This window comes from Oncorhynchus keta, chromosome 30 (genome assembly GCF_023373465.1).
Source record: "Oncorhynchus keta strain PuntledgeMale-10-30-2019 chromosome 30, Oket_V2, whole genome shotgun sequence".
Lineage (NCBI taxonomy): Eukaryota > Metazoa > Chordata > Actinopteri > Salmoniformes > Salmonidae > Oncorhynchus > Oncorhynchus keta.
Genome location: NC_068450.1, coordinates 28,118,596 through 28,146,363, shown reverse-complemented (window position 1 = coordinate 28,146,363; position 27,768 = coordinate 28,118,596). Strand labels below are relative to the sequence as shown.

The following is a 27,768-nucleotide window of genomic DNA, read 5'->3' as shown; positions in this document are numbered from 1 at the left end:
CCAGCATCAGCTTACCCTCCCTCAGTCCTTATCTTATCCATAGAGGGAGATGCTAAACTGACCTTACATCAGTCTGTAAGGGCAACCTCATCTACCCCAGCACAGACCGCCTCATCTTCTCCAGTACAGACATGCCTGTGGTGTTTAAAGCAGTCTACATCAGATGTGCGCCCATGGAAGAGATGCTGTGATAGAAGCATGTTGATGTACACATTATGTAACAGTCTACACAGGGTTATATACGGCTCAATAATATGGGACTGCTGTCTGGAGCATCAGTAATGAGTTATGTACACTGTACCAGAAGATTTGTGTGTGTGTGCACGCCATGGACTAATTCAGGAATGCAGTGTGTAGGTTGTGAAACGACTCGTTTGACTGAGAAGTCTACCCACGTAGGACACAATAAGCCCCTGTCTGTTATTTCCTGAACCTCTCTCTCTCTCTCTCTCTCTTTCTCTCTCTCTCCTTTTTAGATTCTACTTCTCTCATTTCCTCTGGTGTCAACTCACTTTCCCCATCTCTCTTCCCTCTCTTCCTCCTGTCAGACTACGACTAAGACGGTGAAAAAGACACCAAAGAAGAAGACAACCACCACAGCTACAGCCAGCAACAACGCTGAGTCACCATGATATCTGTATCTACTGACCCCATCTCCACCCTACTGCACACCACTACAGCCATGTAACAGGCCCTCTCTGTCTCCAGTCCTCACACACACACACACACACACACACACAGAGACCTCTGGAGTGTCACCCTCGCTGGTTAAGCGCAACTCGCAGGTTTAGTTCTCCTGTAGATGGCCAGCAGGTTTAGTTTTACTGTAGATGGCCAGCAGGTTTAGTTCTACTGTAGATGGCCAGCTTCATGTCAAATCACAGGTTTTGTTCTACTGTAGATGGCCAGCGGGTTTAGTTCTACTGTAGATGGCCAGCAGGTTTAGTTCTACTGTAGATGGCCAACAGGTTTAGTTCTACTGTAGATGGCCAACAGGTTTAGTTCTACTGTAGATGGCCAGCAGGTTTAGTTCTACTGTAGATGGCCAGCTTCATGTCAAATCACAGGTTTTGTTCTACTGTAGATGGCCAGCGGGTTTAGTTCTACTGTAGATGGCCAGCAGGTTTAGTTCTACTGTAGATGGCCAACAGGTTTAGTTCTACTGTAGATGGCCAGCAGGTTTAGTTCTACTGAAGATGGCCAGCAGGTTTAGTTCTACTGTAGATGGCCAGCTTCATTTCAACAACACTTGTTTTATTTAGCCTGCTGCTTACATTCTAGGTTTTATAGTCATTAACCTCAGTGTGTGTGTGTTTCAGTGATGGCCTGTTTTCTGGACTGAAAAATAGTTGCTTCCTTCCTCCTGTACAGTTAATAACCCTCTGTGTTGGGGCCCTGCCAGGCCATCCAAGGCCCCACACTGGATTGACTTGACATAATCCTCTTGGCCCCCTTGGGAGCATGGGGCATCTACCATGGCTCTCCACCTCCCTCACTATGCTAGAACATCTACCATGGCTCTCCACCTCCCTCACTATGCTAGAACATCTACCATGGCTCTCCACCTCCCTCACTATGCTAGAACATCTACCATGGCTCTCCACCTCCCTCACTATGCTAGAGCATCCATCACGGCTCTCCATCTCCCTCACTATGCTAGAGCATCCATCACGGCTCTCCACCTCCCTCACTATGCTAGAGCATCCATCACGGCTCTCCACCTCCCTCACTATGCTAGAGCATCCATCACGGCTCTCCACCTCCCTCACTATGCTAGAACATCTACCATGGCTCTCCATCTCCCTCACTATGCTAGAGCATCCATCACGGCTCTCCACCTCCCTCACTATGCTAGGGCTTTGCTGCTTAGCAGGAGATCCCCACTAGTTTATTGGAGATGCATTCTCTATGAACTTACATTCCAGTCAGAGTATGGTAACTCTATTGGAGGGTAGCTGGGGGCTGCCATGAATGGAAAGGTAGACTAGTGGACTAGGCATGTGTTAAGGAGAGATAAGGGAGGGAAGATAGTAGAGAGGGATGGGCGCCAAAGGATCAGTGTTGTTGTCCTGGCCTAACTGGCCTCTACTCAACATGTCCCCATTACAGAGACTACAGTCTCACCATTGGTTGTAGCAGTAGTCCACAGAGCAGGTCTCTGTCTGACTACATAGACGGGGTCATGTGATCTCTGGAAGGCAGAGGACATTCTGGGAGCACTTGTCTCTAACAGTGTTAAGCCGATGCCATGGTTACCCATATCATTCACTCTACTGTAATGGAGCAGTAGACTGATGACCACTTGGTCAAGCGCCCACAGAGAGATGAAGAGGTCTGTTTGTTCTTTCTCTCCTCTCCTCCCTCTGTTCTCTCTTTCTCTCCTCTCCCTCTGGACAGCTCTACCCTCTCACTCCGTTCAGCTCAGAACGGTCCAAGGGAAAGACACACAGCTTCAGGCATCATTAACTTTTCTGTCTGACTGTGTGTGTGTACGATGTGCATGTGTGTGTTTTTGGAACATGACCAAGCTTCTGTTCTTCCCCTCTCTGTTTTCCCAACTGCATAGAGACACAATGACAGAGTTCTCTGACCACTTATAACATAACCATCCACAAGGTCTTGCACTGCAGCTCATAGCATAGCTAAACAGTACAGACAACCAACAGTTAATTTCACTTTGTTAGACTTGTGCGTAGGGTTATTTTTGTTTACTCTAAATTGACTAGCTTATAGGATGTAAAAGTGGCTTCGTGGTCACCAAGCTAATGTTAATGCTCTGTTGATACCAGGCTACATTATGGATCACCACTATGGATCCCTGTCTTGTTTCAATGTGTTTATATTATCAGAGCTGGCTGTGTCAGGGTGGTGTAGTGATCTGAAAGGCCAAACTGATCTGAGATCTGCCCTAGACTCTGAGACGCTCTATGTATACATGCCCAGATCTGTGTTATTCTAGGGTCTGAATCATATCATTGTTTCTCTGAATCATAAGGAAAGCAGCTCTGCTAGCATATCCTCTTAATGTGTCATCTCTGACTGTAGCCTCCTCAAACATGGTGAAAACTGTCTAACCCTATTAGATAGGATGCTGTGGACCAGTTATTACATCTTAGTTGGATAAGTAATGCTGTCTCCCAATATGGCCTAAAACTGTTAAAGTGATGTGCTCTGCTAGTGTTTTACTTCAGAAAGACAGACATTCATCCATCTATAGCGTACTGGTTGGGCAGGCAGGGTACTTAGACTCTGTCAAGGCACCTAATCATTTCCCCTTAGAAACTATTGCCTTGTCTGAAATCTACCTTCAGACACTTCTTGTCAATCTCCCTAGGTACTGCTGGTACTCCGGTAGGTTGCAAAGGATTGCATGGATTTAGCTAAAAACGTTGTGATAAGAACTCCACCTAGCTTCCTTGTAGGGTACATTGAGTTTCCACCATGTGCTTCTCTCAAATCTAGTGTGTGTCTTGGGTTGGAACCTAAGGGGTTAATTGTGGATTGGGTGTGTGCTAAGGGGTTGATTGTGGATTGGGTGTGTGCTAAGGGGTTGATTGTGGATTGGGTGTGTGCTAAGGGGTTGATTGTGGATTGGGTGTGTGCTAAGGGGTTGTTTTGTATGTGACATGACCTTGCTTTCGGCAGGGTTTATTTGGAGTGCTCTGTAATTGAATGCATGAGACTACTGCATTTGTGTGTTGTCGTTGTCTGAATTGTGACACTGATTTGAACCAGTAGGGGGGGACATAACCCACACAACAGTTTTAAAACTACTGAAGTGACTGCAAGGGGTACTTCCATGTACACACTGTATGTACATAGTCATTCTCTGGCTGTATGAGTTTGCTTGCCTTATCACTCACTCTGTTCTAGAATACAGGTTTGTTTTTTCCCGCTTTTTAAAACTAGATGTATTTTTTTCTTTCTTTGTAATTTAATCTGAAATCTTATTAGACACCATATTGCATTTCCTTAAGAGGCACCTCAGCCCCTCTGTAAGGCCTTATGCTGTGAAGAGTGCTACTTGTGATTTTAATCTCTTCTGAATTTCTCTCTTCTATCTCAACGAGAGGCATTTTAATTGGTCAGTGATAGCCAAATAACAATAACACTTCCTTGTCCCAGTCCTGCAGGACATTGCTCAGTAGAGAAGGGGAATTCCTCTGACATTGTGTGTTTGGTAAGTACCAAACTGAAGTCATGTTGTCCCAACCGGTCTGTTCTTCCCTTACTATCAGGCTGGTTACCTTATCCACGGCAACATGGCAATTCCTTTTTTCTTTTCTGTTTTGCTACAGTTTGCACCGAAGAAAAGATGGCACACACTGTAAACACATTCTTGCTGTCATGGCAACACTACTTGACATTATTTTAACCAGTGTTCATATTATTTTGTAATATTTGTTTATTTATTGCTGTGTGTTTGGTATCAGTGTTATTGTGTACAGAAACTCTCATTGTGAGAGAATATTCTACATTAATATATTTTGTGCCAATTATCAATACTCCACTGTTATAAAGGACATGATGTTTCTGTGCTGAGATAATGGTATTTAACATGGACTGAATGACAGTCATATACCAATAACAACACTACTAATAAAGAAAATACATCTTTATTATGCGTTTTCAATTATGTATTACCTTATTGCCAACTACTAACTTGTAATTCAGTGAAATTCTATTCTAGGCCCAATGCAGCTGTTTTATTTCAATAGATTTTCAAATAATTTCTTGGTAACAATGAAGTACATGCCGAAGTGTAATAGTTTCTTTACAATTGTCAAAAAGAAACAGCTTTTTAGCAAACTATTTCTAGAACTTCCCTTGACAGTTACTGAAGCTTGACTGCTCCTTTCTACAGTCGTGGCCAACATTTGAGAATAACACAAATATTAATTTTCAAAGTCTGCTGCCTCCGTTCGTATGATGGCAATTTGCATATATTCCAGAATGTTCCGAAGAGTGATCAGATGAATTGCAAAGTCCCTCTTTGCCATGCAAATGAACTGAATCCCCTTAAAGCTTTTCCACTGCATTTCAGCCCTGCCACAAAAGGACCAGCTGACATGTCAGTGATTCTTTCGTGAACACAGGTGTGAGTGTTGACAAGGCTGGAGATCACTGTGTCATGCTGATTTGAGTTGGAATAACAGACTGAAAGCTTCAAAAGGAGGGTGTTTGGAATCCTTGATATTTTTGGTCCATGGCCACGAAACTCCCCCGACCTTAATTCCATTGAGAACTTGTGGACAAATAAAACCCCACAAATTCTGACAAACTCCAAGCATTGATTATGCAACAATGGACTGACATCAGTCAGGATGTGGCCCAGAAATTAATTGACAGCATGCGAGGGCGGACCAGTTTTATTTATAAATCAATACAAGTGATAGAAATGGCATTCTATACAATAAAATCCACATACGGCATAAAATGAGGAAACAAACGATCAATGATTTTTTTCTTAGTATTAAAGCATATGTTTACAGTACAGCAAAACACACAGGGGAAGTGGAGACATATGTACATATTCTATTCACCCCTTTACAGGCAGTTGTGAATGTTAGATTACTAGAAGCACAAGCATTTCACTACTTGCATTAACATCTGCTAACAATGTGTATGTCATTGAAAATAACAATTTGTTCTTAACTGACTTGGTAAATAAGACGTGACCAATACAATTTGATTTATTCATATAATTAAATAATCTATAGCTCACAACCTCAAATGAATACGCTGCATGTATTAATTTAAAAGTTTGTATAAACTGTTTGGTGGTAAGTGACAAAACTGTAAATATTCTGCAGTGTTAATCTTGATGTGACCGAGGACTGTGATTCTGTGTTCATCTTCACTAAGTCGTCTATTAATGTCTTCTCGAAGAAAAGTAGTATATTCGTCCTCAATTGTTTTAGTCCACCATTTTATGAAATTTACTTTAGATTGATCTAAGTCATTACCAATGTGTTTTATCAAGTCAAATTTTTCAGCTAGATACTCTCCATCTTTTTGGAATTGATTAAGAGTTCCAAAATGGGGTATGAAAAAATCTAGGTCAAGACTTTTCTTATCGGTTTTCAAATCTTTTTTATGGTAATTGCTAATTGACCTAAATTTCTTTGTCACGCACTTATGGATGTCTTTAAAAGTTTTCAATTTGAAAGGTACTTCTGAAATGTTGGGCAGAAATTGTTTACTCCAAATATAGAGTTTCCTGGTAAGTTCTCTGTCTTCAAAATTTGATTTAGAGTCATGGCTTTTCTTATTGTTATACTCAGTGTTAAAAATGGTAAATTTGTCACGATAGTTTTCATAATTAGGACTACTGATTATCAAATTAAAGTGATTAAATGAGCTGATATATGGATCTATAAAGGTTGTCAACTTTCCAGTCAAACCGTACCATTTGCTGTATCCAACAATAGTTTTTATACCATAAGATTTGTACAGTTCTGCTGAATCCTTAATCAGTAAATTCATGCATGAATCATGACCGGAATTTTGCAAACAAGGTGAATTGAGGGTATAGAAAAACAATTTGGTATTTCGCAATTTCTCATTGTTTTTCAATATTTTTTTTACTTCCTGAAGAAGTAACTTTTCGGTATGTTCTCCCTTACCCATCTTTTTGCAATCTTCTAATTTAAATAAGTCAACAAAAACCGGTTTTCCACCACAAGGTGACTCTATAAATGCCCATGCATGTTGCGTATCAAATTTTTGCTTGCAACCTTTTGTTTGTAATGAGTAGTATTTATCAAGAAATTCAGACATGTTTTCAAAATGCTTTGGGATGTTTTGGTTTTCCGTCAGACAGTCCGTAAAAATCGTTGTTATGCCATACTTGTTCAGTTCTGCTAAATCTGTTATTTTATGATCTATAATTTGCGAAGGAGAGTTGAGCGAATACATAGAAAATTGTATATTTTGTAATTGCACTTCGTTTTCCAACATTTTTTTCACTGCCTCAAGAAGTAACTCTTTGGTATGACTAATTATTGGAGGTTTGTTTTCCTTATTCTCTATATTGTTAGGTTCCGGAATTGCAACAAACACGTCACCAGTTGACTTTAAGAATGCCCATGTAATTTTAAGATAAATGCAATATTTTGTTTGTAGAAGGTAAAATGTATCACGTAATTTGTTTTCAACTTGATTTGGGAGGTCCATTGACTGGTCTGGAAAGTTGATGTTCGCAGGACTGGGACTTCCTCTGTAAGGGGAATGAAAATAGCTAAATTAGTTTTGCAATTTGTAACCTGTTAGTGAGGGGTCAAAGAGAGCTAAAGATGGTAAAATCTTCTAGTAAAGATTCAGAAAATAACTATGGACTCTGGATTTACACGTCAAATGTATAACAATAGAACGACCATGTCCTCCACAATTAGTATGTTTAATATTAGTCCACTTTTGGTACAGTGTCAAAAATTTTGCATGTCAGCTTCAAGATTTCAAAATATATTGCTTTCTGTCTCCTGATGCCAATAAGCATATTGTGAAAATGTAGGTCATACCTCTGTGGGATCTCAATCCCCTTACTGGTTGAATTAGCATTCATATCCTCCTCAGGAGGCCCTCCCTTTGTGTTGTTGGAAGGGTTCACATCATCAGGATCCCCTCCCTCACACAGTGATAGGTACCTCTTCTTACTGCAGAGAAATATAATGATGTTATTCACCATCAATGTCACAAACCTATTAGTTGTTGAAAACTATTTAAACTTAACAAATAGTTTAACTGTTTTTATTTTGTTTTTAAAACGGGGTTTCTTGCAATTTAATTCAAGGTGTCACATGCACAGAATAAAACAGGTGTAGACCTTACAGTGAAATGCTTACTTACAAGCCCTTAACCAACAATGCAGTTTTAAGAAAATACCCCCCAGCAGCAGTAAATAATAGCGTTGCTATATACGTGGGGAATGTGTGTCAATGTGTGGGGGTAATTGAGGTCATATGTACAGGTAGGTAGAGATATTAAAGTGACTATGCATGAGCTTTTAAGCAGGAATCAGAAGGATAGAATTATGGTCAGATTTGCCAAGGTAAACGAAGACTTGAGTTATAACCAGGTAGATTCAGCAACATGACATCAACACACCCAGTAGGTTGACTTCCTGCTTACAGAATTCATCAACTGAATTCACAGCTGCCAATATGGTCTGTTCCCAATGTGAGGGGCACAAATGGGTCATACCATTGGTGGTTCTCATTCTCCTCACTCTGGGATCTAGTTGATATAGCAGCCACATCCTCCTCAGGAGGGCATCTATCAGAAGAACTGTCTGTGTTGCTGGGAGAGTTCACATCACTCCCCTTAGACAGGGGCCTCTTCTTACTGTAGAGAAACATGAAGGAGAAACAAATCCATCATTATTACAAATGGAACTCACAAACACTGAGTAGCCCCCCTCCTGGTTGAGTAGGTTTCTATTTTTTCCTTCGTAAAGAACAGTTATAAATGTAACAAGTCGTTAATTTATACTGTCTTTAAAAAAGAACTGTACTGAGTGGTAATAGTTTAAAATGAATTATCTGAAGCACTTTACATGTGTTGCTTCACAGCCATCTTGGTAGCACTTGACATTACAGTAATAACATGCTAATAGTATAGTAACAATGTTTTGTAACTCACAATAGCATTATTTTGATGGTGAGTAACCATGTCACCACCACTTTATGCCGTGCTGTAATGTAAAGTGCTACTAAGATGGCTGTAGTACCTTTAAACTGCTGTGTCACTCAGATCTTTTCCACTTTCAAGATAACACCAGTGCTGTCATTACTCAAGCTGTAGCAGGTGCCACCATACACACATTTGATCTAGTAGAACATTTTTCATAAATACATGGAATACAATAGGATTGGTCATAACGACAATCTTTATCATATCAGATGCTGTAGCACATCCAGCATGAGGTTTCTGTGGTCAATGGAGAACAGAAGTAAAAATATGCCCAAGTTTGCCCTGTTCAATCACATTCATTCTCTTAAAAAGAAATGCTGTTTTCTCATTAGTTGGGAATGTTCTTTGAAATGTCTCATACAACATATTTGGCTCATCGTTATCAACCTACTGCGTACCCCTTGTGTGCAGGGCATGCTATTAGCATGCTAACACTCATTAAGACAGACTGGTAGCAAATATAGCATAACTAGCCATCGCTAGCATTCACTGGTTGAAGTAACTTTTCATCACAACGTTTGGATGGGAGCTATAATCCGGTTATGACACAACAATTTTTAATTTTAGAAAATAAGTAGTGTCGACCCATATTGTCATTTCTTTTCTGGTTTTCTGTTTATTTATTTTTATCTTTATTTAACTAGGCAAGTCAGTTCAGAACAAAATCTGGGTTAAATATCTGTTCATCGGCAGAACGACAGATTTGTACCTTGTCATCTCGGGGATTTGAACGTCCAACGCTCTAAGGAAAGGTATTTCTATATACTTACGGAAAGTGAGCCATCACAATACTTTTAGGTTGCTCCAGAAGGCTTGGCATTTCCAACTTCGATTGTGGATTTTTGTTTTCCACTGAATACAAAAATGTTACGCTTGTGTCTACACTTGGCATCTCATTCATGTTTGTGTCATTCGGTTCGCTGTCAGGCTAGAGTATACCCACCTTCCACCTACTTTTCCCCATTGGTCCATTTTATAATGTCATTCTCATTTTGACCAATCCATTTTTATGTCAGTGATCCACATCTTCCTTTTTGTATCACCTGACCTACAGGTGTCAGTACATGGAATGGAATGCTGCCTGTCCTGTCCTGTCCTGATACTGGGTGTCAGACAGTTGCTGAGTCATGTCAGATCTTATAACACCTGGATTAGTATTTTCCGCATCACCTAACTACATCATACGGTATGTTATAACAACCTGGTGCCCGATGGCACCGTCGGGGACGTGGCATGCAACCATTGGTTGATGACTACAATATCTAAGCTGGGCGACGCAACCAGTATTTGTAACAAACATTTAAGGAAACTACAGTCCCAAACTGCACTCCACTCACAGCAAACCCCTTAACCCTCTCAATAGTCTACACATTTTGAACCATACTATTACAATTACAAATAGATCTTGGCTTCAGAGAAATTAATCAACTTTATATTTTGTGAGTGTAAGATTTCATGCAAAAGCAACAAGCAACTAAATCAGAAAATGGGGAACCTAAACACAGTGGTTAATTTTGATCATGGTCAGATTGAAACTGAAAACCCCTGAGGTCATGCCTTAGCCCTGGTTGTCTGGCAGGAGTCAATAGATACTGGAGATAGGAATGCCCCATTGCCTGAGAGTGACACATCATTGTTTTGTGTTAGAGAGAAAGAGTGTGTGTGAGAGAGCAGGGGAGAGAGGAGAGAGACTGCAAGATGTTTTGTTTTTGTATTTTTCTTCACCTTTATTTAACCAGGTAGACTAGTTGAGAACAAGTTCTCATTTACAACTGTGGCCTGGCCAAGATAAAGCAAAGCAGTGCGACACAAACAACAACACAGAGTTACACATGGAATAAAGAAGCATACAGTCAATGACACAATAGAAAAAAGAAAGTCTATATACAGTGTGTGCAAATGGCGTGAGGAGGTAGGCAATAAATAGGCCATAGTAGCGAAGTAATTACAATTTAGCAGATTAACACTGGAGTGAAAAATCAGCAGATGATGTGCAAGTAGAGATACTGGTGTGCAAAAGAGCAGAAAAGTAAATAAAAACAAAATGGGGACGAGGAAGGTAGATTGGGTGGACTATTTACAGATGGACTATGTACAGCTGCAGCGATCGGTTAGCTGCTCAGATAGCTGATGTTTAAAGTTAGTGTGGGAAATATAAGTCTCCAGCTTCAGTGATGTTGCAATTCGTTCCAATCACTGGCAGCAGAGTCCTGGAAGGAAAGGTGGCCAAAGGAGGTGTTGGCTTTGGGGATGACCAGTGAGATATACCTGCTGGAGCGGTGCTACGGGTAGGTGTCGTGACCATTGAGCTGAGATAAGGCGGAGTGTTACCTAGCATAGACTTATAGATGACCTGGAGCCAGTGGGTCTGGCGATGAATATGTAGCGAGGGCCAGGCGACGAGAGCATACAGGTCACAGTGGTGCGTGGTAGAAGGGGCTTTGGTAACAAAATGGATGGCACTGTGAATGACTGCATCCACTTTGCTGAGTAGAGTACTGGAAGCTATTTTGTAGATGACATCGCCAAAGTCGAGGATCGGTAGGATAGTCAGTTTAACTCGGGCAAGTTTGGCGGTGTGAGTGAAGGAGGCTTTGTTGTGAAATATAAAGCCGATTTCTAGATTTGATTTTGGATTGGAGATGTTTAATATGAGTCTGGAAGGAGAGTTCACAGTCTAGCCAGACACCTAGGTATTTGTTGTTTTCTAGGTCAGAACCGTCCAGGGCAGTGATGCTAGTCGGGCGGGCGGGTGCGGGCAGCGAACGGTTGAAAGCATACATTTGGTTTTACTAGCGTTTAAGAGCAGTTGGAGACCATGGAAGGAGTGTTGTATGAGTCTGTAGATGGGGGGGGATTCTACTATTTTCTCTTCAGCGAGGAGGCGGTGATGAGGGGGAGGATGACGAGGCACCATCACTGCTTCTCCCCTGCTGTTCTCTCACCTCTAAGGGGGGTTGATGAAAGGTTTTTGGGGAAAAAGTCACTCACTCCTCTCTCTCACACAGTCCTCCCTCGTGCCATTCTCTCTCTCTCAATTCAATTCAAAGGACTTTATTGGCATGGGAAACATATGTTAACACTGCCAAAGCAAGGGAAATTGAAAACAAACAAAAGTGAACAGTAAACATTACACTCACAAAGGTTCCAGAAGTATAAAGACATTTCAATTGTCATTATGTCTATATACAGTGTTGTAATGAAGTGCAAATAGTAAAGTACGAAAGGGAAATTAAATAAACTTAAATATGGGTTGTATTTATAATGATGTTTGTTCTTCACTGGTTGCCCTTTTCTTGTGGAAACAGGTCGTGCCATCACATCTTGATGCTCTGATGGCACTCTATGGTATTTCACCCAATAGATATGGGAGTTTATCAAAATTGGGTTTGTTTTCAAATTCTTTGTGGGTCTGGTGTAATCTGAGGGAAATATATGTCTCTAATATGGTCATACACTTGGCACGAAGTTAGGAAGTGCTGCTCAGTTTCCACTTCATTTTGTGTGCAGTAGCACATAGGCTGACATGGCTCTCAAGAGAAGACAGGCTATGGCAACCTTTCTCAATAGCAAGGCTATGCTCACTGATTCTGTACATAGTCAAAGCTTTCCTTAATTTTGGGTCAGTCACAGTGGTCAGGTATTCTGCCACTGTGTAGTCTCTGTTTAGGGCCAAATAGCATTCTAGATTGCTCTGTTTTTTTGTTAATTCTTTCCAATGTGTCAAGTAATTATCTTTTTGTTTTCTCATGATTTGGTTGGGTCTAATTGTGTTGCTGTCCTGGGGGTCTGTTTGTTTTATGAACAGAGCCCCAGTATTTTTAGCCAGATCCTAATTGGTATGTTGAAACATATGTTCCTTTTGATGGCATAGAAGGCCCTTCTTGCCGTGTCTCAGATCATTCACAGCTTTGTGGACGTTACCTGTGGCGCTGGATATTAGGCCACGGTATGTATAGTTTTTTGTGTGCTCTAAGGCAATGGAGTCTAGATGGAATTTCTATTTGTGGTCCTGGCAACTGGACCTCTTTCTCTACTCTTCTTCATAATTCTCCTTGCTCAGCAGCTCTCCATGGTGTATGCCTCCTCCCCCATCTCAACCGCTCCCTCATGTGTCTCTCTCCCCTCTTTGGAATATCCCTCCTCCATTCCTCCTCCCACCTCCTCTCCAACTCTCCTTGGTTTATCCCCCCATTCCTCCACCTGTCCTCCCTGTTGACACTGCAGCGCTGCAGTGAGTATCGGGGATCCTATGCTGACGTCAGGGAGAAAACCCCAGTTGCACAACAGCTGCTGAGGAGCATCCTGCTCCAGCCCACTACTGACTGTCTGGGAGAGGAGAGGCCAGAGGGAGAGTCCCTCCTTGTAGACACAGGTTATGAGGCTTCTATTTAAAGACTATAAAATAATCATGATCAACAGTGAAAGACTGGAGATTCCTTTTTAGTGAACCCAGCTGTACAGTCAACCCAGACTAATCGTGCTGTTATTTTAGTCCGAGCACACTTGTAATGGTCTGCATTTTTTTGCGTAACCATCCACAGTAGCAATAGCTCTACTCCAGTTGTGAATGTGATTATATCCATGGATCTATGAGTCTTGGTAGAAATAGCATATTGATTACAGGCCCTGTGTGTGAAAGAGCACTACCTATCAGTGCTTTAGTGCAGTACAGTGGTTCTGCTCAAAATGATCATATAATCCAGAACACCACAATAACACCTTACAGAGGCGTGGAAACGGTATGTGCATTGGTACTGGCGCAAACTCTTAGTAAATATACTCATAATATAAGAGTAAGTTACCGAAATGACAGTTCTGTACTGACTGACTCGTCCCAGCCTCAGTTCTGTACTGACTGAATCGTCCTCAGTTCCACCGCACATCACTCAGTTTGAAGAGTGAACATTGGGTGGCGCTCTTTGCTAAGGAGAGAGAGAATGGAGGCAAGTTGGAAGAGAAGTGATGTAGTCTCTAGGTGGCAGAATATACCCTGGCATGCGCCATCCCTATATCCAGTGTATTAGAAAAGTGTCTTGTCAGGAATTATGAAATGAGGCTCTTCACAGCCTATTCTTAGTTTTACCTGGAAGTTTGGATCAAGAGTATGGTATATGGGTACTTCTTATTTTGCAGCATCTTTTGTTGCTTAGTCTAACTAACCTTCTCCTAAACACTTTCAACTAGCAAAACATCCACAACCTAACAGCTAAGAACGAAGCTAAGCTTTGTTTCTCATACCTTAATACACTCAGTGATGGCTTATGCAACGTGTCAAGCATATTGTGTGTATTTAAGGGTGTTGGCATGGGGGTAAGGAGATGGGTTAGTGTCAAGACCCATCTGTCTAAAGTTCAAGTGTGTGTGTGTGTGTGTGTGTGTGTGTGTGTGTGTGTGTGTGTTAGGTGTCTACTCTGTAAGGATCTATGCAGGGTAGGGTCAATATGCCAGGGTGTATCTTGTTGAATAATTTTGCTTCTTGAAACTTCCAGACAAGTCTTTCTAGTTGCTTTTGTAATCTTCCAGACAAGTCCACCTGGTTGCTCATTTCACCATTGTGACATGTCTTCCTGATTGCTCATGGCAACATGTAGTGGAGTTACTGTAGTCTGTTCTGTCCTATCCCATCAGCTACTGGGCTCTGTGCTGTGGAGGGCCACGCAACACCTACTGCCAACTAACGAGAGAGAGAGCGAGGTAATGAGAAGTGTTAAATTGTATGCGTGTGTGTTCTTTACATTTCATAGTTACCTTGTCTACACATTCTCATCATAATATATACATGCAAATCATAGCTATTGATTATACAGTCAAGCTGTTACAAATCAAATCTAATTTTATTGGTCACATACACATGGTTAGCAGATGCTAATGCGAGTGTAGCAAAACGCTTGTGCTTCTAGTTCCGACCGTGCAGTAATATCTAACAAGTAATCAAACAATTTCCCACCTACGACTTTATACACACACAAGTGTAAAGGAATGAATAAGGAATATGTACATACAAATATAATGATAAGTGATGGCTGTGCGGCATAGGCAAGATGCAGTAGATGGCATAGAGTACAGTATATACATATGAGATGAGTAATGTAGGGTATGTAAACATTATATAAAGTGGCATTGTTTAAAGTGTCTGGTGATACATTTATTACATCCAATTTTTAATTATTCAAGTGACTAGAGATTGAGTCAGTATGTTGGCAGCAGCTACTCAATTTTAGTGATGGCTGTTTATCAGTCTGATGGCCTTGAGATAGAAGCTGTTTTTCAGTCTCTCAGTCCCAGCTTTGATGCACCTGTACTGACCTCGCCTTCTGGATGATAGCGGGGTGAACAGGCAGTGGCTCGGTTGGTTGTTGTCCTTGATGATCTTTTTGGCCATCCTGTGACATCGGGTGCTATAGGTGTCCTGGAGGGCAGGTAGTTTGCCCTCGGTGATGTGTTGTGCAGACCTCACTACCCTCTGGATAGTCTTGCGGTTGTGGGCAGAGCAGTTGCCATACCAGGCGGTGATACAGCCCGACAGGATGCTCTCGATTGTGCATCTGTAGAAGTTTGAATGTTTTTGATGACAAGCCACATTTCTTCAGCCTCCTGAATTTAAAGAGGTGCTGTTGCCTTCTTCACCACGCTGTCTTTGTAGGTCGACCATTTCAGTTTGTCCGTGATGTGTATGCCGAGGAACTTAAATCTTTCCACCTTCTCCACTACTGTCCTGTCGATGTGGATAGGGGGGTACTCCCTCTGCTGAAGTCCACAATCATCTCCTTTGTTTTGGTGACGTTGAGAGTGAGGTTATTTTCCTGACACCACACTCCGAGATCCCTCAACTCCTCTCTGTAGGCCGTCTCGTCATTTTTGGTAATCAAGCCTACCACTGTTGTGTCGTCTGCAAACTTGATGATTGAGTTGGTGTGCATGGCCACGCAGTCATGGGTGAACAGGGAGTACAGGAGAGGGCTGAAAACGCACCCTTGTGGGGCCCCAGTGTTGAGGATCAGCGGGGTGGAGATGTTGTTGCCTACCCTCACCACCTGGGGGCAAGCCCGTCAGAAAGTCCAGGACCCAGTTGCACAGAGCGAGGTCGAGACCCAGGGTCTGACGAGTTTGGACGGTACTATGGTGTTAAATGCTGATGAGCACCATTCTTACACATTACCGATGCACTTGCTAATAAACTCACTCACAGTTCTGGGCGACTTTAACCTCCCCACGTCTACCTTTGACTCATTCCTCTCTGCCTCCTTCTTTCCACTCCTCTCCTCTTTTGACCTCACCCTCTCACCTTCCCCCCCTACTCACAAGGCAGGCAATACGCTTGACCTCATCTTTACTAGATGCTGTTCTTCCACTAACCTCATTGCAACTCCCCTCCAAGTCTCCGACCACTACCTTGTATCCTTTTCCCTCTCGCTCTCATCCAACACTTCCCACACTGCCCCTACTCGGATGGTATCGCGCCGTCCCAACCTTCGCTCTCTCTCCCCCGCTACTCTCTCCTCTTCCATCCTATCATCTCTTCCCTCTGCTCCAACTTTCTCCAACCTATCTCCTGATTCTGCCTCCTCAACCCTCCTCTCCTCCCTTACTGCATCCTTTGACTCTCTATGTCCCCTATCCTCCAGGCCGGCTCGGTCCTCCCCTCCCGCTCCGTGGCTCGACGACTCATTGCGAGCTCACAGAACAGGGCTCCGGGCAGCCGAGCGGAAATGGAGGAAAACTCGCCTCCCTGCGGACCTGGCATCCTTTCACTCCCTCCTCTCTACATTTTCCTCCTCTGTCTCTGCTGCTAAAGCCACTTTCTACCATTCTAAATTCCAAGCATCTGCCTCTAACCCTAGGAAGCTCTTTGCCACCTTCTCCTCCCTCCTGAATCCCCCCTCCCTCCTCCCCTCTCTGCAGATGACTTCGTCAACCATTTTGAAAAGAAGGTCGATGACATCCGATCCTCGTTTGCTAAGTCAAACGACACCGCTGGTTCTGCTCACACTGCCCTACCCTATGCTCTGACCTCTCTCTCCCTCTCTCTCCAGATGAAATCTCGCGTCTTGTGACGGCCGGCCGCCCAACAACCTGCCCGCTTGACCCTATCCCCTCCTCTCTTCTCCAGACCATTTCCGGAGACCTTCTCCCTTACCTCACCTCGCTCATCAACTCATCCCTGACCGCTGGCTACGTCCCTCCCGTCTTCAAGAGAGCGAGAGTTGCATCCCTTCTGAAAAAACCTACACTCGATCCCTCCGATGTCAACAACTACAGACCAGTATCCCTTCTCTCTTTTCTCTCCAAAACTCTTGAGCGTGCCGTCCTTGGCCAGCTCTACCGCTATCTCTCTCAGAATGACCTTCTTGATCCAAATCAGTCAGGTTTCAAGACTAGTCATTCAACTGAGACTGCTCTTCTCTGTATCACGGAGGCGCTCCGCACTGCTAAAGCTAACTCTCTCTCCTCTGCTCTCATCCTTCTAGACCTATCGGCTGCCTTCGATACTGTGAACCATCAGATCCTCCTCTCCACCCTCTCCGAGTTGGGCATCTCCGGCGCGGCCCACGCTTGGATTGCGTCCTACCTGACAGGTCGCTCCTACCAGGTGGCGTGGCGAGAATCTGTCTCCTCACCACGCGCTCTCACCACTGGTGTCCCCAGGGCTCTGTTCTAGGCCCTCTCTTATTCTCGCTATACACCAAGTCACTTGGCTCTGTCATAACCTCACATGGTCTCTCCTATCATTGCTATGCAGACGACACACAATTAATCTTCTCCTTTCCCCCTTCTGATGACCAGGTGGCGAATCGCATCTCTGCATGTCTGGCAGACATATCAGTGTGGATGACGGATCACCACCTCAAGCTGAACCTCAGCAAGACTGAGCTCCTCTTCCTCCTGGGGAAGGACTGCCCATTCCATGATCTCGCCATCACGGTTGACAACTCCATTGTGTCCTCCTCCCAGAGCGCTAAGAACCTTGGCGTGATCCTGGACAACACCCTGACGTTCTCAACTAACATCAAGGCGGTGTCCCGTTCCTGTAGGTTCATGCTCTACAACATCCGCAGAGTACGACCCTGCCTCACACAGGAAGCGGCGCAGGTCCTAATCCAGGCACTTGTCATCTCCCGTCTTGATTACTGCAACTCGCTGTTGGCTGGGCTCCCTGCCTGTGCCATTAAACCCCTACAACTCATCCAGAACGCCGCAGCCCGTCTGGTGTTCAACCTTCCCAAGTTCTCTCACGTCACCCCGCTCCTCCGCTCTCTCCACTGGCTTCCAGTTGAAGCTCGCATCCGCTACAAGACCATGGTGCTCGCCACGGAGCTGTGAGGGGAACGGCACCTCAGTACCTCCAGGCTCTGATCAGGCCCTACACCCAAACAAGGGCACTGCGTTCATCCACCTCTGGCCTGCTCGCCTCCCTACCACTGAGGAAGTACAGTTCCCGCTCAGCCCAGTCAAAACTGTTCGCTGCTCTGGCCCCCAATGGTGGAACAAACTCCCTCACGACGCCAGGACAGCGGAGTCAATCACCACCTTCCGGAGACACCTGAAACCCCACCTCTTCAAGGAATACCTAGGATAGGGTAAGTAAGGGTAAGTAATCCTTCTCACCCCCCTTCTCACCCCCAACAAGATTTAGATGCAAGTGGCTGTTCCACTGGTTGTCATAAGGTGTATGCACCAATTTGTAAGTCGCTCTGGATAAGAGCGTCTGCTAAATGACTTAAATGTAAATGTAGACTGATGTAGGCTGTTACCACACTGCTACTGTAGGCTGATGTAGGCTGTTAGCACCACACTGCTACTGTAGGCTGATGTAGGTTGTTACCATCACACTGCTACTGCAGGCTGATGTAGGTTGTTACCTTCACACTGCTACTGTAGGCTTATGTAGGTTGTTACCTTCACATTGCTACTGTAGGCTGATGTAGGTTGTTACCACACTGCTACTGTAGGCTGATGTAGGTTGTTACCACACTGCTACTGTAGGCTGATGTAGGTTGTTACCACACTGCTACTGTAGGCTGATGTAGGTTGTTACCACACTGCTACTGTAGGCTGATGTAGGCTGTTAGCACCACACTGCTACTGTAGGCTGATGTAGGTTGTTACCATCACACTGCTACTGCAGGCTGATGTAGGTTGTTACCTTCACACTGCTACTGTAGGCTTATGTAGGTTGTTACCTTCACATTGCTACTGTAGGCTGATGTAGGTTGTTACCACATTGCTACTGTAGGCTGATGTAGGTTGTTACCACACTGCTACTGTAGGCTGATGTAGGTTGTTACCACACTGCTACTGTAGGCTGATGTAGGCTGTTAGCACCACACTGCTACTGTAGGCTGATGTAGGTTGTTACCATCACACTGCTACTGCAGGCTGATGTAGGTTGTTACCTTCACACTGCTACTGTAGGCTTATGTAGGTTGTTACCTTCACATTGCTACTGTAGGCTGATGTAGGTTGTTACCACACTGCTACTGTAGGCTGATGTAGGTTGTTACCACACTGCTACTGTAGGCTGATGTAGGTTGTTACCACACTGCTACTGTAGGCTGATGTAGGTTGTTACCACACTGCTACTGTAGGCTGATGTAGGTTATTACCACACTGCTACTGTAGGCTGATGTAGGTTGTTACCACACTGCTACTGTAGGCTGATGTAGGTTGTTACCTTCACACTGCTACTGTAGGCAGATGTAGGTTGTTACCTTCACACTGCTACTGTAGGCTGATGTAGGTTGTTACCACACTGCTACTGTAGGCTGATGTAGGTTGTTACCACACTGCTACTGTAGGCTGATGTAGGTTGTTACCACACTGCTACTGTAGGCTGATGTAGGTTGTTACCACACTGCTACTGTAGGCTGATGTAGGTTGTAACCTTCACACTGCTACTGTAGGCTGATGTAGGTTGTTACCATCACACTGCTACTGTAGGCTGATGTAGATTGTTACCTTCACACTGCTACTGTAGGCTGATGTAGGTTGTTACTTTCACACCGCTACTGTAGGCTGATGTAGGTTGTTACCACACTGCTACTGTAGGCTGATGTAGATTGTTACCTTCACACTGCTGCTGTAGGCTGATGTAGGTTGTAACCTTCACACTGCTACTGTAGACTGATGTAGGCTGTTATCACCACACTGCTACTGTAGGCTGATGTAGATTGTTACCATCACACTGCTACTGTAGACTGATGTAGGCTGTTAGCACCACACTGCTACGGTAGGCTGATGTAGGTTGTAACCTTCACACTGCTACTGTAGGCTGATGTAGGTTGTTACCACACTGCTACTGTAGGCTGATGTAGGTTGTTACCACACTGCTACTGTAGGCTGATGTAGGTTGTTACCTTCACACTGCTACTGTAGGCTGATGTAGATTGTTACCATCACACTGCTACCGTAGGCTGATGTAGATTGTTACCTTCACACTGCTACTGTAGGCTGATGTAGGTTGTTACCATCACAATGCTACTGTAGGCTGATGTAGATTGTTACCATCACACTACTACTGTAGGCTGATGTAGGTTGTTACCACCACACTGCTACTGTAGGCTGATGTAGGTTGTTACCACCACACTGCTACTGTAGGCTGATGTAGGTTGTTACCACCACACTGCTACTGTAGGCTGATGTAGGTTGTTACCACCACACTGCTACTGTAGGCTGATGTAGGTTGTTACCACCACACTGCTACTGTAGGCTGATGTAGGTTGTTACCACACTGCTACTGTAGGCTGATGTAGGCTGTTAGCACCACACTGCTACTGTAGGCTGATGTAGGTTGTTACCATCACACTGCTACTGTAGGCTGATGTAGGTTGTTACCTTCACACTGCTACTGTAGGCTGATGTAGATTGTTACCTTCACACTGCTACTGTAGGCTGATGGAGGTTGTAACCTTCACATTGCTACTGTAGACTGATGTAGGCTGTTAGCACCACACTGCTACTGTAGGCTGATGTAGATTGTTACCATCACACTGCTACTGTAGACTGATGTAGGCTGTTAGCACCACACTGCTACTGTATGCTGATGTAGGTTGTAACCTTCACACTGCTACCGTAGGCTGATGTAGGTTGTTACCACACTGCTACTGTAGGCTGATGTAGGTTGTTACCACACTGCTACTGTAGGCTGATGTAGGCTGTTAGCACCACACTGCTACTGTAGGCTGATGTAGGTTGTTACCATCACACTGCTACTGCAGGCTGATGTAGGTTGTTACCTTCACACTGCTACTGTAGGCTTATGTAGGTTGTTACCTTCACATTGCTACTGTAGGCTGATGTAGGTTGTTACCACACTGCTACTGTAGGCTGATGTAGGTTGTTACCACACTGCTACTGTAGGCTGATGTAGGTTGTTACCACACTGCTACTGTAGGCTGATGTAGGTTGTTACCACACTGCTACTGTAGGCTGATGTAGGTTGTTACCTTCACACTGCTACTGTAGGCAGATGTAGGTTGTTACCTTCACACTGCTACTGTAGGCAGATGTAGGTTGTTACCTTCACACTGCTACTGTAGGCTGATGTAGGTTGTTACCACACTGCTACTGTAGGCTGATGTAGGTTGTTACCACACTGCTACTGTAGGCTGATGTAGGTTGTTACCACACTGCTACTGTAGGCTGATGTAGGTTGTAACCTTCACACTGCTACTGTAGGCTGATGTAGGTTGTTACCATCACACTGCTACTGTAGGCTGATGTAGATTGTTACCTTCACACTGCTACTGTAGGCTGATGTAGGTTGTTACTTTCACACCGCTACTGTAGGCTGATGTAGGTTGTTACCACACTGCTACTGTAGGCTGATGTAGATTGTTACCTTCACACTGCTGCTGTAGGCTGATGTAGGTTGTAACCTTCACACTGCTACTGTAGGCTGATGTAGGTTGTTACCATCACACTGCTACTGTAGGCTGATGTAGATTGTTACCACACTGCTACTGTAGGCTGATGTAGGTTGTTACACCACACTGCTACTGTAGACTGATGTAGGTTGTTACACCACAATGCTACTGTAGACTGATGTAGGTTGTTACCACACTACTACTGTAGACTGATGTAGGTTGTTACCACCACACTGCTGATGTAGGTTGTTACACCTCACTGCTATTGTAGGCTGATGTAGGTTGTTACCACACTGCTACTGTAGGCTGATGTAGGTTGTTACCACACTGCTACTGTAGGCTGATGTAGGTTGTTACCACACTGCTACTGTAGGCTGATGTAGGTTGTTACACCACACTGCTACTGTAGGCTGATGTAGGTTGTTACCACACTACTACTGTAGGCTGATGTAGGTTGTTACCACCACACTGCTACTGTAGGCTGATGTATGTTGTTACCACACTACTACTGTAGGCTGATGTAGGTTGTTACCACCACACTGCTACTGTAGGCTGATGTAGGTTGTTACCACCACACTGCTACTGTAGGCTGATGTAGGTTGTTACCACACTGCTACTGTAGGCTGATGTAGGTTGTTACCATGACATTTCACCTTTGTATCCTCTGGTTTGCTTTCTCGCTCTTTTCCATATTCTTTCTTCCTCCCTTCTCTTTATCTTCTCCTATTTCTCTTTCTCTCTGTGTCTTCCAGTTTGTATGTATCCATAGCAACGTGTGTTTGAGCTGCAAGTGTGTATGTGTGTATGTGTGGCCTTTTGTCCGAGACTCAACGCAGTAATTACTGGAGTTTACCTCCATGATAATTAACCGTCACCCTGGTAATTGAAGGGGTCAAGTGAGCAAGATGATTGGCTCACCTCCTCTTTGCCTCCGCCATCACCCTCTCCTTCTCCCAATAATATCCTCTCTTCCTCCACCCACTCACCCCTATCTCTCTTTGCCTTACCCCACCCCCTTCAACCCTATCCGTCTTCCCCTTACCCCACCCTATCCCTCTTCCCCTTACCCCACCCCCTCACACCTATCCCTCTACCCCTTACCCCATCTCCCTCACCACTATCCATCTCTCACCACTATCCTCTACTCCCCCCCCCAAACCTATCCCTCTACTCCTTACTCCACCCCTTCAACCCTATCCCTCTAATCCCTTACCCCACCCCCTCAGCCTTATGCTTTCTGTGGACTTTGAACCCACCTTACCCTCTCTCCTATAAGCCCTGAAGATGGGAGAGAACCCATCTTACCCTACCCGCCCGCCCAGTTGATTGGCCAGACAGCTGGCTGCCACCCTAGTGTGGAGCTTTGACCTTGAAGACGGAGAGTGTTATGATCCAAGCATAGAGGCACGGTCTCAGAACGTACTGTGTCCTTGTGTACTGTGTCCTTGTGTACTGTGTCCTTGTGTACTGTGTCCTTATGCACTGTGTCCTTATGTACTGTCCTTATGCACTGTGTCCTTATATATTGTCCTTATGTACTGTATCATTATGTACTGTGTCATATGTACTGTCCTTATGCACTGTGTCCTATGTACTGTCCTTATGCACTGTGTCCTTATGCACTGTGTCCTTGTGTACTGTCCTTATGCACTGTGTCCTTGTGTACTGTCCTTATGCACTGTCATTATGTACTGTTCTTATGTGCTGTGTCCTTATGTACTGTGTTGTTATGTACTGTCCTTATACACTGTCATTATGTGCTGCTGTGTCATTATGTACTGCTGTGTCATTATGTACTGTGCCCTTATGTACTGTCCTTATGCATTGTGTTCTTATGTACTGTCCACTGACTCACTTCCGGCGCCGACAGAGATGGCCGCCTCGCTTCGCGTTCCTAGGAAACTATGCAGTTTTTTGTTTTTTTTACGTGTTATTTCTTACATTAGTACCCCAGGTCATCTTAGGTTTCATTACATACAGTCGAGAAGAACTACTGAATATAAGATCAGCGTCAACTCACCATCAGTACGACCAAGAATATGTTTTCCGCGACGCGGATCCTGTGTTCTGCCTTACAAACAGGTCAACTGAATTGATTCCATGCAGCGACCCCCAAAAAAAACGACTTCGTAAAAGAGGGAAACGTAGCGGTCTTCTGGTCAGACTCCATTCACGGGCACATCGCGCACCACTCCCTAGCATTCTTCTTGCCAATGTCCAGTCTCTTGACAACAAGGTTGATGAAATCCGAGCAAGGGTAGCATTCCAGAGGGACGTCAGAGACTGTAACGTCCTCTGCTTCACGGAAACATGGCTCACTGGGAAGACGCTATCCGGGGCGGTGCAGCCAACGGGGTTCTCCACGCATCGCGCCGACAGAAACAAACATCTTTCTGGTAAGAAGAGTGGCGGCGGCGTATGCCTCATGACTAACGAGACATGGTGTGATGAAATAAACATACAGGAACTCAAATCCTTCTGTTCACCTGATTTAGAATTCCTCACAATCAAATGTAGACCGCATTATCTACCAAGAGAATTCTCTTCGATTATAATCACAGCCGTATATATCCCCCCCAAGCAGACACATCGATGGCTCTGAACAAACTTTATTTAACTCTTTGCAAACTGGAAACCATTTATCCGGAGGCTGCATTCATTGTAGCTGGGGATTTTAACAAAGCTAATCTGAAAACAAGACTCCCTAAATTTTATCAGCATATCGATTGCGCAACCAGGGGTGGTAAAACCTTGGATCATTGTTACTCTAACTTCCGCGACGCATATAAGGCCCTGCCCCGCCCCCCTTTCGGAAAAGCTGAACACGACTCCATTTTGTTGATCCCTGCCTACAGACAGAAACTTAAACAAGAGGCTCCCATGCTGAGGTCTGTCCAACGCTGGTCCGACCAAGCTGACTCCACACTCCAAGACAAGCTTCCATCACGTGGACTGGGACATGTTTCGTATTGCGTCAGATAAAAATATTGACGAATACGCTGATTCGGTGTTCCCATAGCAACGATAAAAACATTCCCTAACCAGAAACCGTGGATTGATGGCAGCATTCGCGTGAAACTGAAAGCGCGAACCACTGCTTTTAATCAGGGCAAGGTGTCTGGTAACATGACCGAATACAAACAGTGCAGCTATTCCCTCCGCAAGGCTATTAAACAAGCTAAGCGTCAGTACAGAGACAAAGTAGAATCTCAATTCAACGGCTCAGACACAAGAGGCATGTGGCAGGGTCTACAGTCAATCACGGACTACAAGAAGAAACCCAGCCCAGTCACGGACCAGGATGTCTTGCTCCCAGCAACTGGGTACTGGACTTCCTGACGGGCCGCCCCCAGGTGGTGAGGGTAGGCAACAACATCTCCTCCCCGCTGATCCTCAACACGGGGGCCCCACAAGGGTGCGTTCTGAGCCCTCTCCTGTACTCCCTGTTCACCCACGACTGCGTGGCCACGCACGCCTCCAACTCAATCATCAAGATTGCGGACGACACAACAGTGGTAGGCTTGATTACCAACAACGACGAGACTGCCTACAGGGAGGAGGTGAGGGCCCTCGGAGTGTGGTGTCAGGAAAATAACCTCACACTCAACGTCAACAAAACTAAGGAGATGATTGTGGACTTCAGGAAACAGCAGAGGGAACACCTCCCTATCCACATCGATGGAACAGTAGTGGAGAGGGTAGCAAGTTTTAAGTTCCTCGGCATACACATCACAGACAAACTGAATTGGTCCACTCACACTGACAGCGTCGTGAAGAAGGCGCAGCAGCGCCTCTTCAACCTCAGGAGGCTGAAGAAATTCTGCTTGTCACCAAAAGCACTCACAAACTTCTACAGATGCACAATCGAGAGCATCCTGGCGGGCTGTATCACCGCCTGGTACGGCAACTGCTCCGCCCTCAACCGTAAGGCTCTCCAGAGGGTAGTGAGGTCTGCACAACGCATCTCCGGGGGCAAACTACCTGCCCTCCAGGACACCTACACCACCCAATGTTACAGGAAGGCCATAAAGATCATCAAGGACATCAACCACCCGAGCCACTGCCTGTTCACCCCGCTATCATCCAGAAGGCGAGGTCAGTACAGGTGCATCAAAGCTGGGACCGAGAGACTGAAAAACAGCTTCTATCTCAAGGCCATCAGACTGTTAAACAGCCACCACTAACATTGAGTGGCTGCTGCCAACACACTGTCATTGACACTGACCCAACTCCACCATTTTAATCATTGGTGGGAAATGATGTAAATATATCACTAGCCACTTTAAACAATGCTACCTTATATAATGTTACTTACCCTACATTATTCATCTCATATGCATACGTATATACTGTACTCTATAACATCGACTGCATCCTTATGTAATACATGTATCACTAGCCACTTTAACTATGCCACTTTGTTTACTTTGTCTACATACTCATCTCATATGTATATACTGTACTCTATACCATCTACTGTATGCTGCCCTGTACCATCACTCATTCATATATACTTATGTACATATTCTTTATCCCCTTACACTGTGTATAAGACAGTAGTTTTGGAATTGTTAGTTAGATTACTTGTTGGTTATCACTGCATTGTCGGAACTCGAAGCACAAGCATTTCGCTACACTCGCATTAACATCTGCTAACCATGTGTATGTGACAAATAAAATTTGATTTGATTTATACACAGTGTCCTTATATACTGTTCTTATGCACTGTGTCCTTATGTACTGCCATTATGTACTGTTCTTATGTACTGTGTCATTATGTACTGTCATTATGCGCTTTGTCCTTATGTACTGTCCTTATGCACTGTGTTGTTATGTACTGTCCTTATGCACTGTCGTTATGTACTTATGCCCTTATGTACTGTCCTTATGCATTGCGTTCTTATCTACTATCCTTATGCACGGTGTCCTTATGCATGGTGTAATTTTGTAATGTCCTTATACACCATTTCCTTATGTACTGTGCCCTTGTGTACTGTCCATATGTAATGTCCTTATGCACTGTGTCCTTATGTACTGTCCTTATCTTCACATAACTGTACAGAATAGTATCTATCCATATTTCTATATTTGTCTGTCTCAAATTCTATCTCTCTGGGCTCCACCCCTCTGTCTCTTGCCCTCTCTCTGGTCTCATGAAAAGAGATACATCTGCCCTTTAGGAAGGAGAAAAGAGATTTATCTGACTATTTTAGGAAGGAGAAAAGAGATTTATCTGCCCATTTAAGTTATTTTTACTTTTACTTTATATACCTAAGCATTTTTTAGCAATTACATTTACTTTTGATACTTAAGTATATTTAAATCCAAATACTTTAAAACTTTTACTCAAGTAGTATTTTACTGGGTGACTTTCACTTTTACTTGAGTAACTTTCTATTGAGGTATCTATACTTTTACTCAAGTATGACAATTGGGTACCCTTTACACCACTGGGTAAAGGAGAGGAGGGTTTGGGGAGAGGAGAAGAGGGGAGGGTATGGGGAGAGGAGAGGAGGGTTTGGGGAGAGGAGGGGAGAGGAGAGAATGGAGAAGTGGGATGGAAAGAGCAAGATGGAGGATGAGAGACAAAGAAGGCATGAGAGGGTGAGGGGGGAAAGGACAGAGGTGGAGGGATGGAGTGGTAAAGTGGAGAATATGGATGGAGGAACAGTTTGTAAAGAGAGAATAGGTAGAGACAGTGAGTGATGCTAAAAGGGGATGGAGGGAATGTTGTAGAGATGGGTGAGGGAGAGAGATGGAGAATCAGATAAGATGGAGAGAATGAGAGATGGAGAGAGAGATTGTTAGAGGAGATAAGGTCAGGTGTGGGTTTGACATCATCGTCATCAGCCTCTGTGTTTACTGTTGAACACATACTGAGAGGACACCTGGCGGGCTGTCCACACACACACACACACACACACACACCCCAGCGGCAGTTGGGCTGTGCTGTACCCGCTCTCACCCCTCACACTGGCGCTCTCCACAGTGCTGAAGCGGTCTCTGCTTTCCATATGTGATGGAGGGGGACAGGATCTATATTTAACAGCTCTTCATTTTTTACCACTGAGAAGTGTTTAGTCAGACCTGGGGTGCTGTTTCATGTATGATGACAAACTCAGTCTCCAGGGAACGTTCTCATATCACCGCTGCTTTTTACATAGCTGACACAGATGAACAGGGAGGGGTGGGAGAGAAATGTGTGTGGGGG

The 27,768-nt window shown here is 44.4% G+C and overlaps 2 protein-coding genes and 1 long non-coding RNA gene across 9 annotated transcripts in view; 2 read left to right on the top strand and 1 right to left on the bottom strand.

Annotated features, from left to right (window-relative positions):
* The window catches only part of LOC118363357 (receptor expression-enhancing protein 2-like), a 76,985-nt gene that overhangs the window by 34,820 nt on the left and 14,397 nt on the right, over nt 1–27,768 (top strand). For 2 of the 6 annotated variants that reach the window (XM_035744099.2, XM_035744100.2), the window contains exon 8: nt 477–4,619. The exons of 1 other annotated variant lie outside the window; for it this stretch is intronic. In XM_035744099.2, the coding sequence (XP_035599992.1) occupies nt 477–632 (156 nt within the window). In that variant the 3' untranslated portion in view covers nt 633–4,619. Of the gene's footprint in view, nt 1–476; nt 4,620–27,768 lie in introns of those variants that run through there. 3 more of the 6 variants (XR_008087433.1, XR_008087434.1, XM_035744101.2) reach the window with 3 other exon arrangements.
* Nucleotides 5,354–9,618, bottom strand: LOC118363355 (uncharacterized). Of its 2 annotated transcripts, none has more exons than XM_035744098.2 (4): nt 9,462–9,618; nt 8,107–8,343; nt 7,521–7,655; nt 5,354–7,219 (listed from the first exon to the last, which is right to left on the bottom strand). In XM_035744098.2, exons 3-4 carry the CDS (start codon nt 7,562–7,564, stop codon nt 5,752–5,754), a joined length of 1,512 nt encoding a protein of 503 aa, XP_035599991.1. In that variant the 5' UTR covers nt 7,565–7,655; nt 8,107–8,343; nt 9,462–9,618; the 3' UTR covers nt 5,354–5,751. The 2 variants fall into 2 exon arrangements, with proteins under 2 accessions (XP_035599991.1, XP_035599990.1); XM_035744097.2 differs by having other exon boundaries at nt 8,203–8,343.
* LOC127913967 (uncharacterized) lies at nt 18,336–21,814 on the top strand. Its single transcript, XR_008087436.1, has 3 exons — nt 18,336–18,688; nt 18,757–18,904; nt 20,778–21,814. It is a non-coding gene; the product is annotated as an uncharacterized LOC127913967 (long non-coding RNA).

Bases quoted from the DNA above. Each gene is read 5' to 3' on its own strand.
- LOC118363355 (XM_035744097.2), bottom strand. From the start codon at position 9,592: ATGAATGAGATGCCAAGTGTAGACACAAGCGTAACATTTTTGTATTCA. The intron at 8,344-9,461 runs GTAAGTATATAG...GTTTCTCTACAG, and splicing joins ATTGTGATGGCTCACTTTCC to TAAGAAGAGGCCCCTGTCTA. The intron at 7,220-7,520 runs GTATGACCTACA...TTCCCCTTACAG, and splicing joins GGGATTGAGATCCCACAGAG to AGGAAGTCCCAGTCCTGCGA.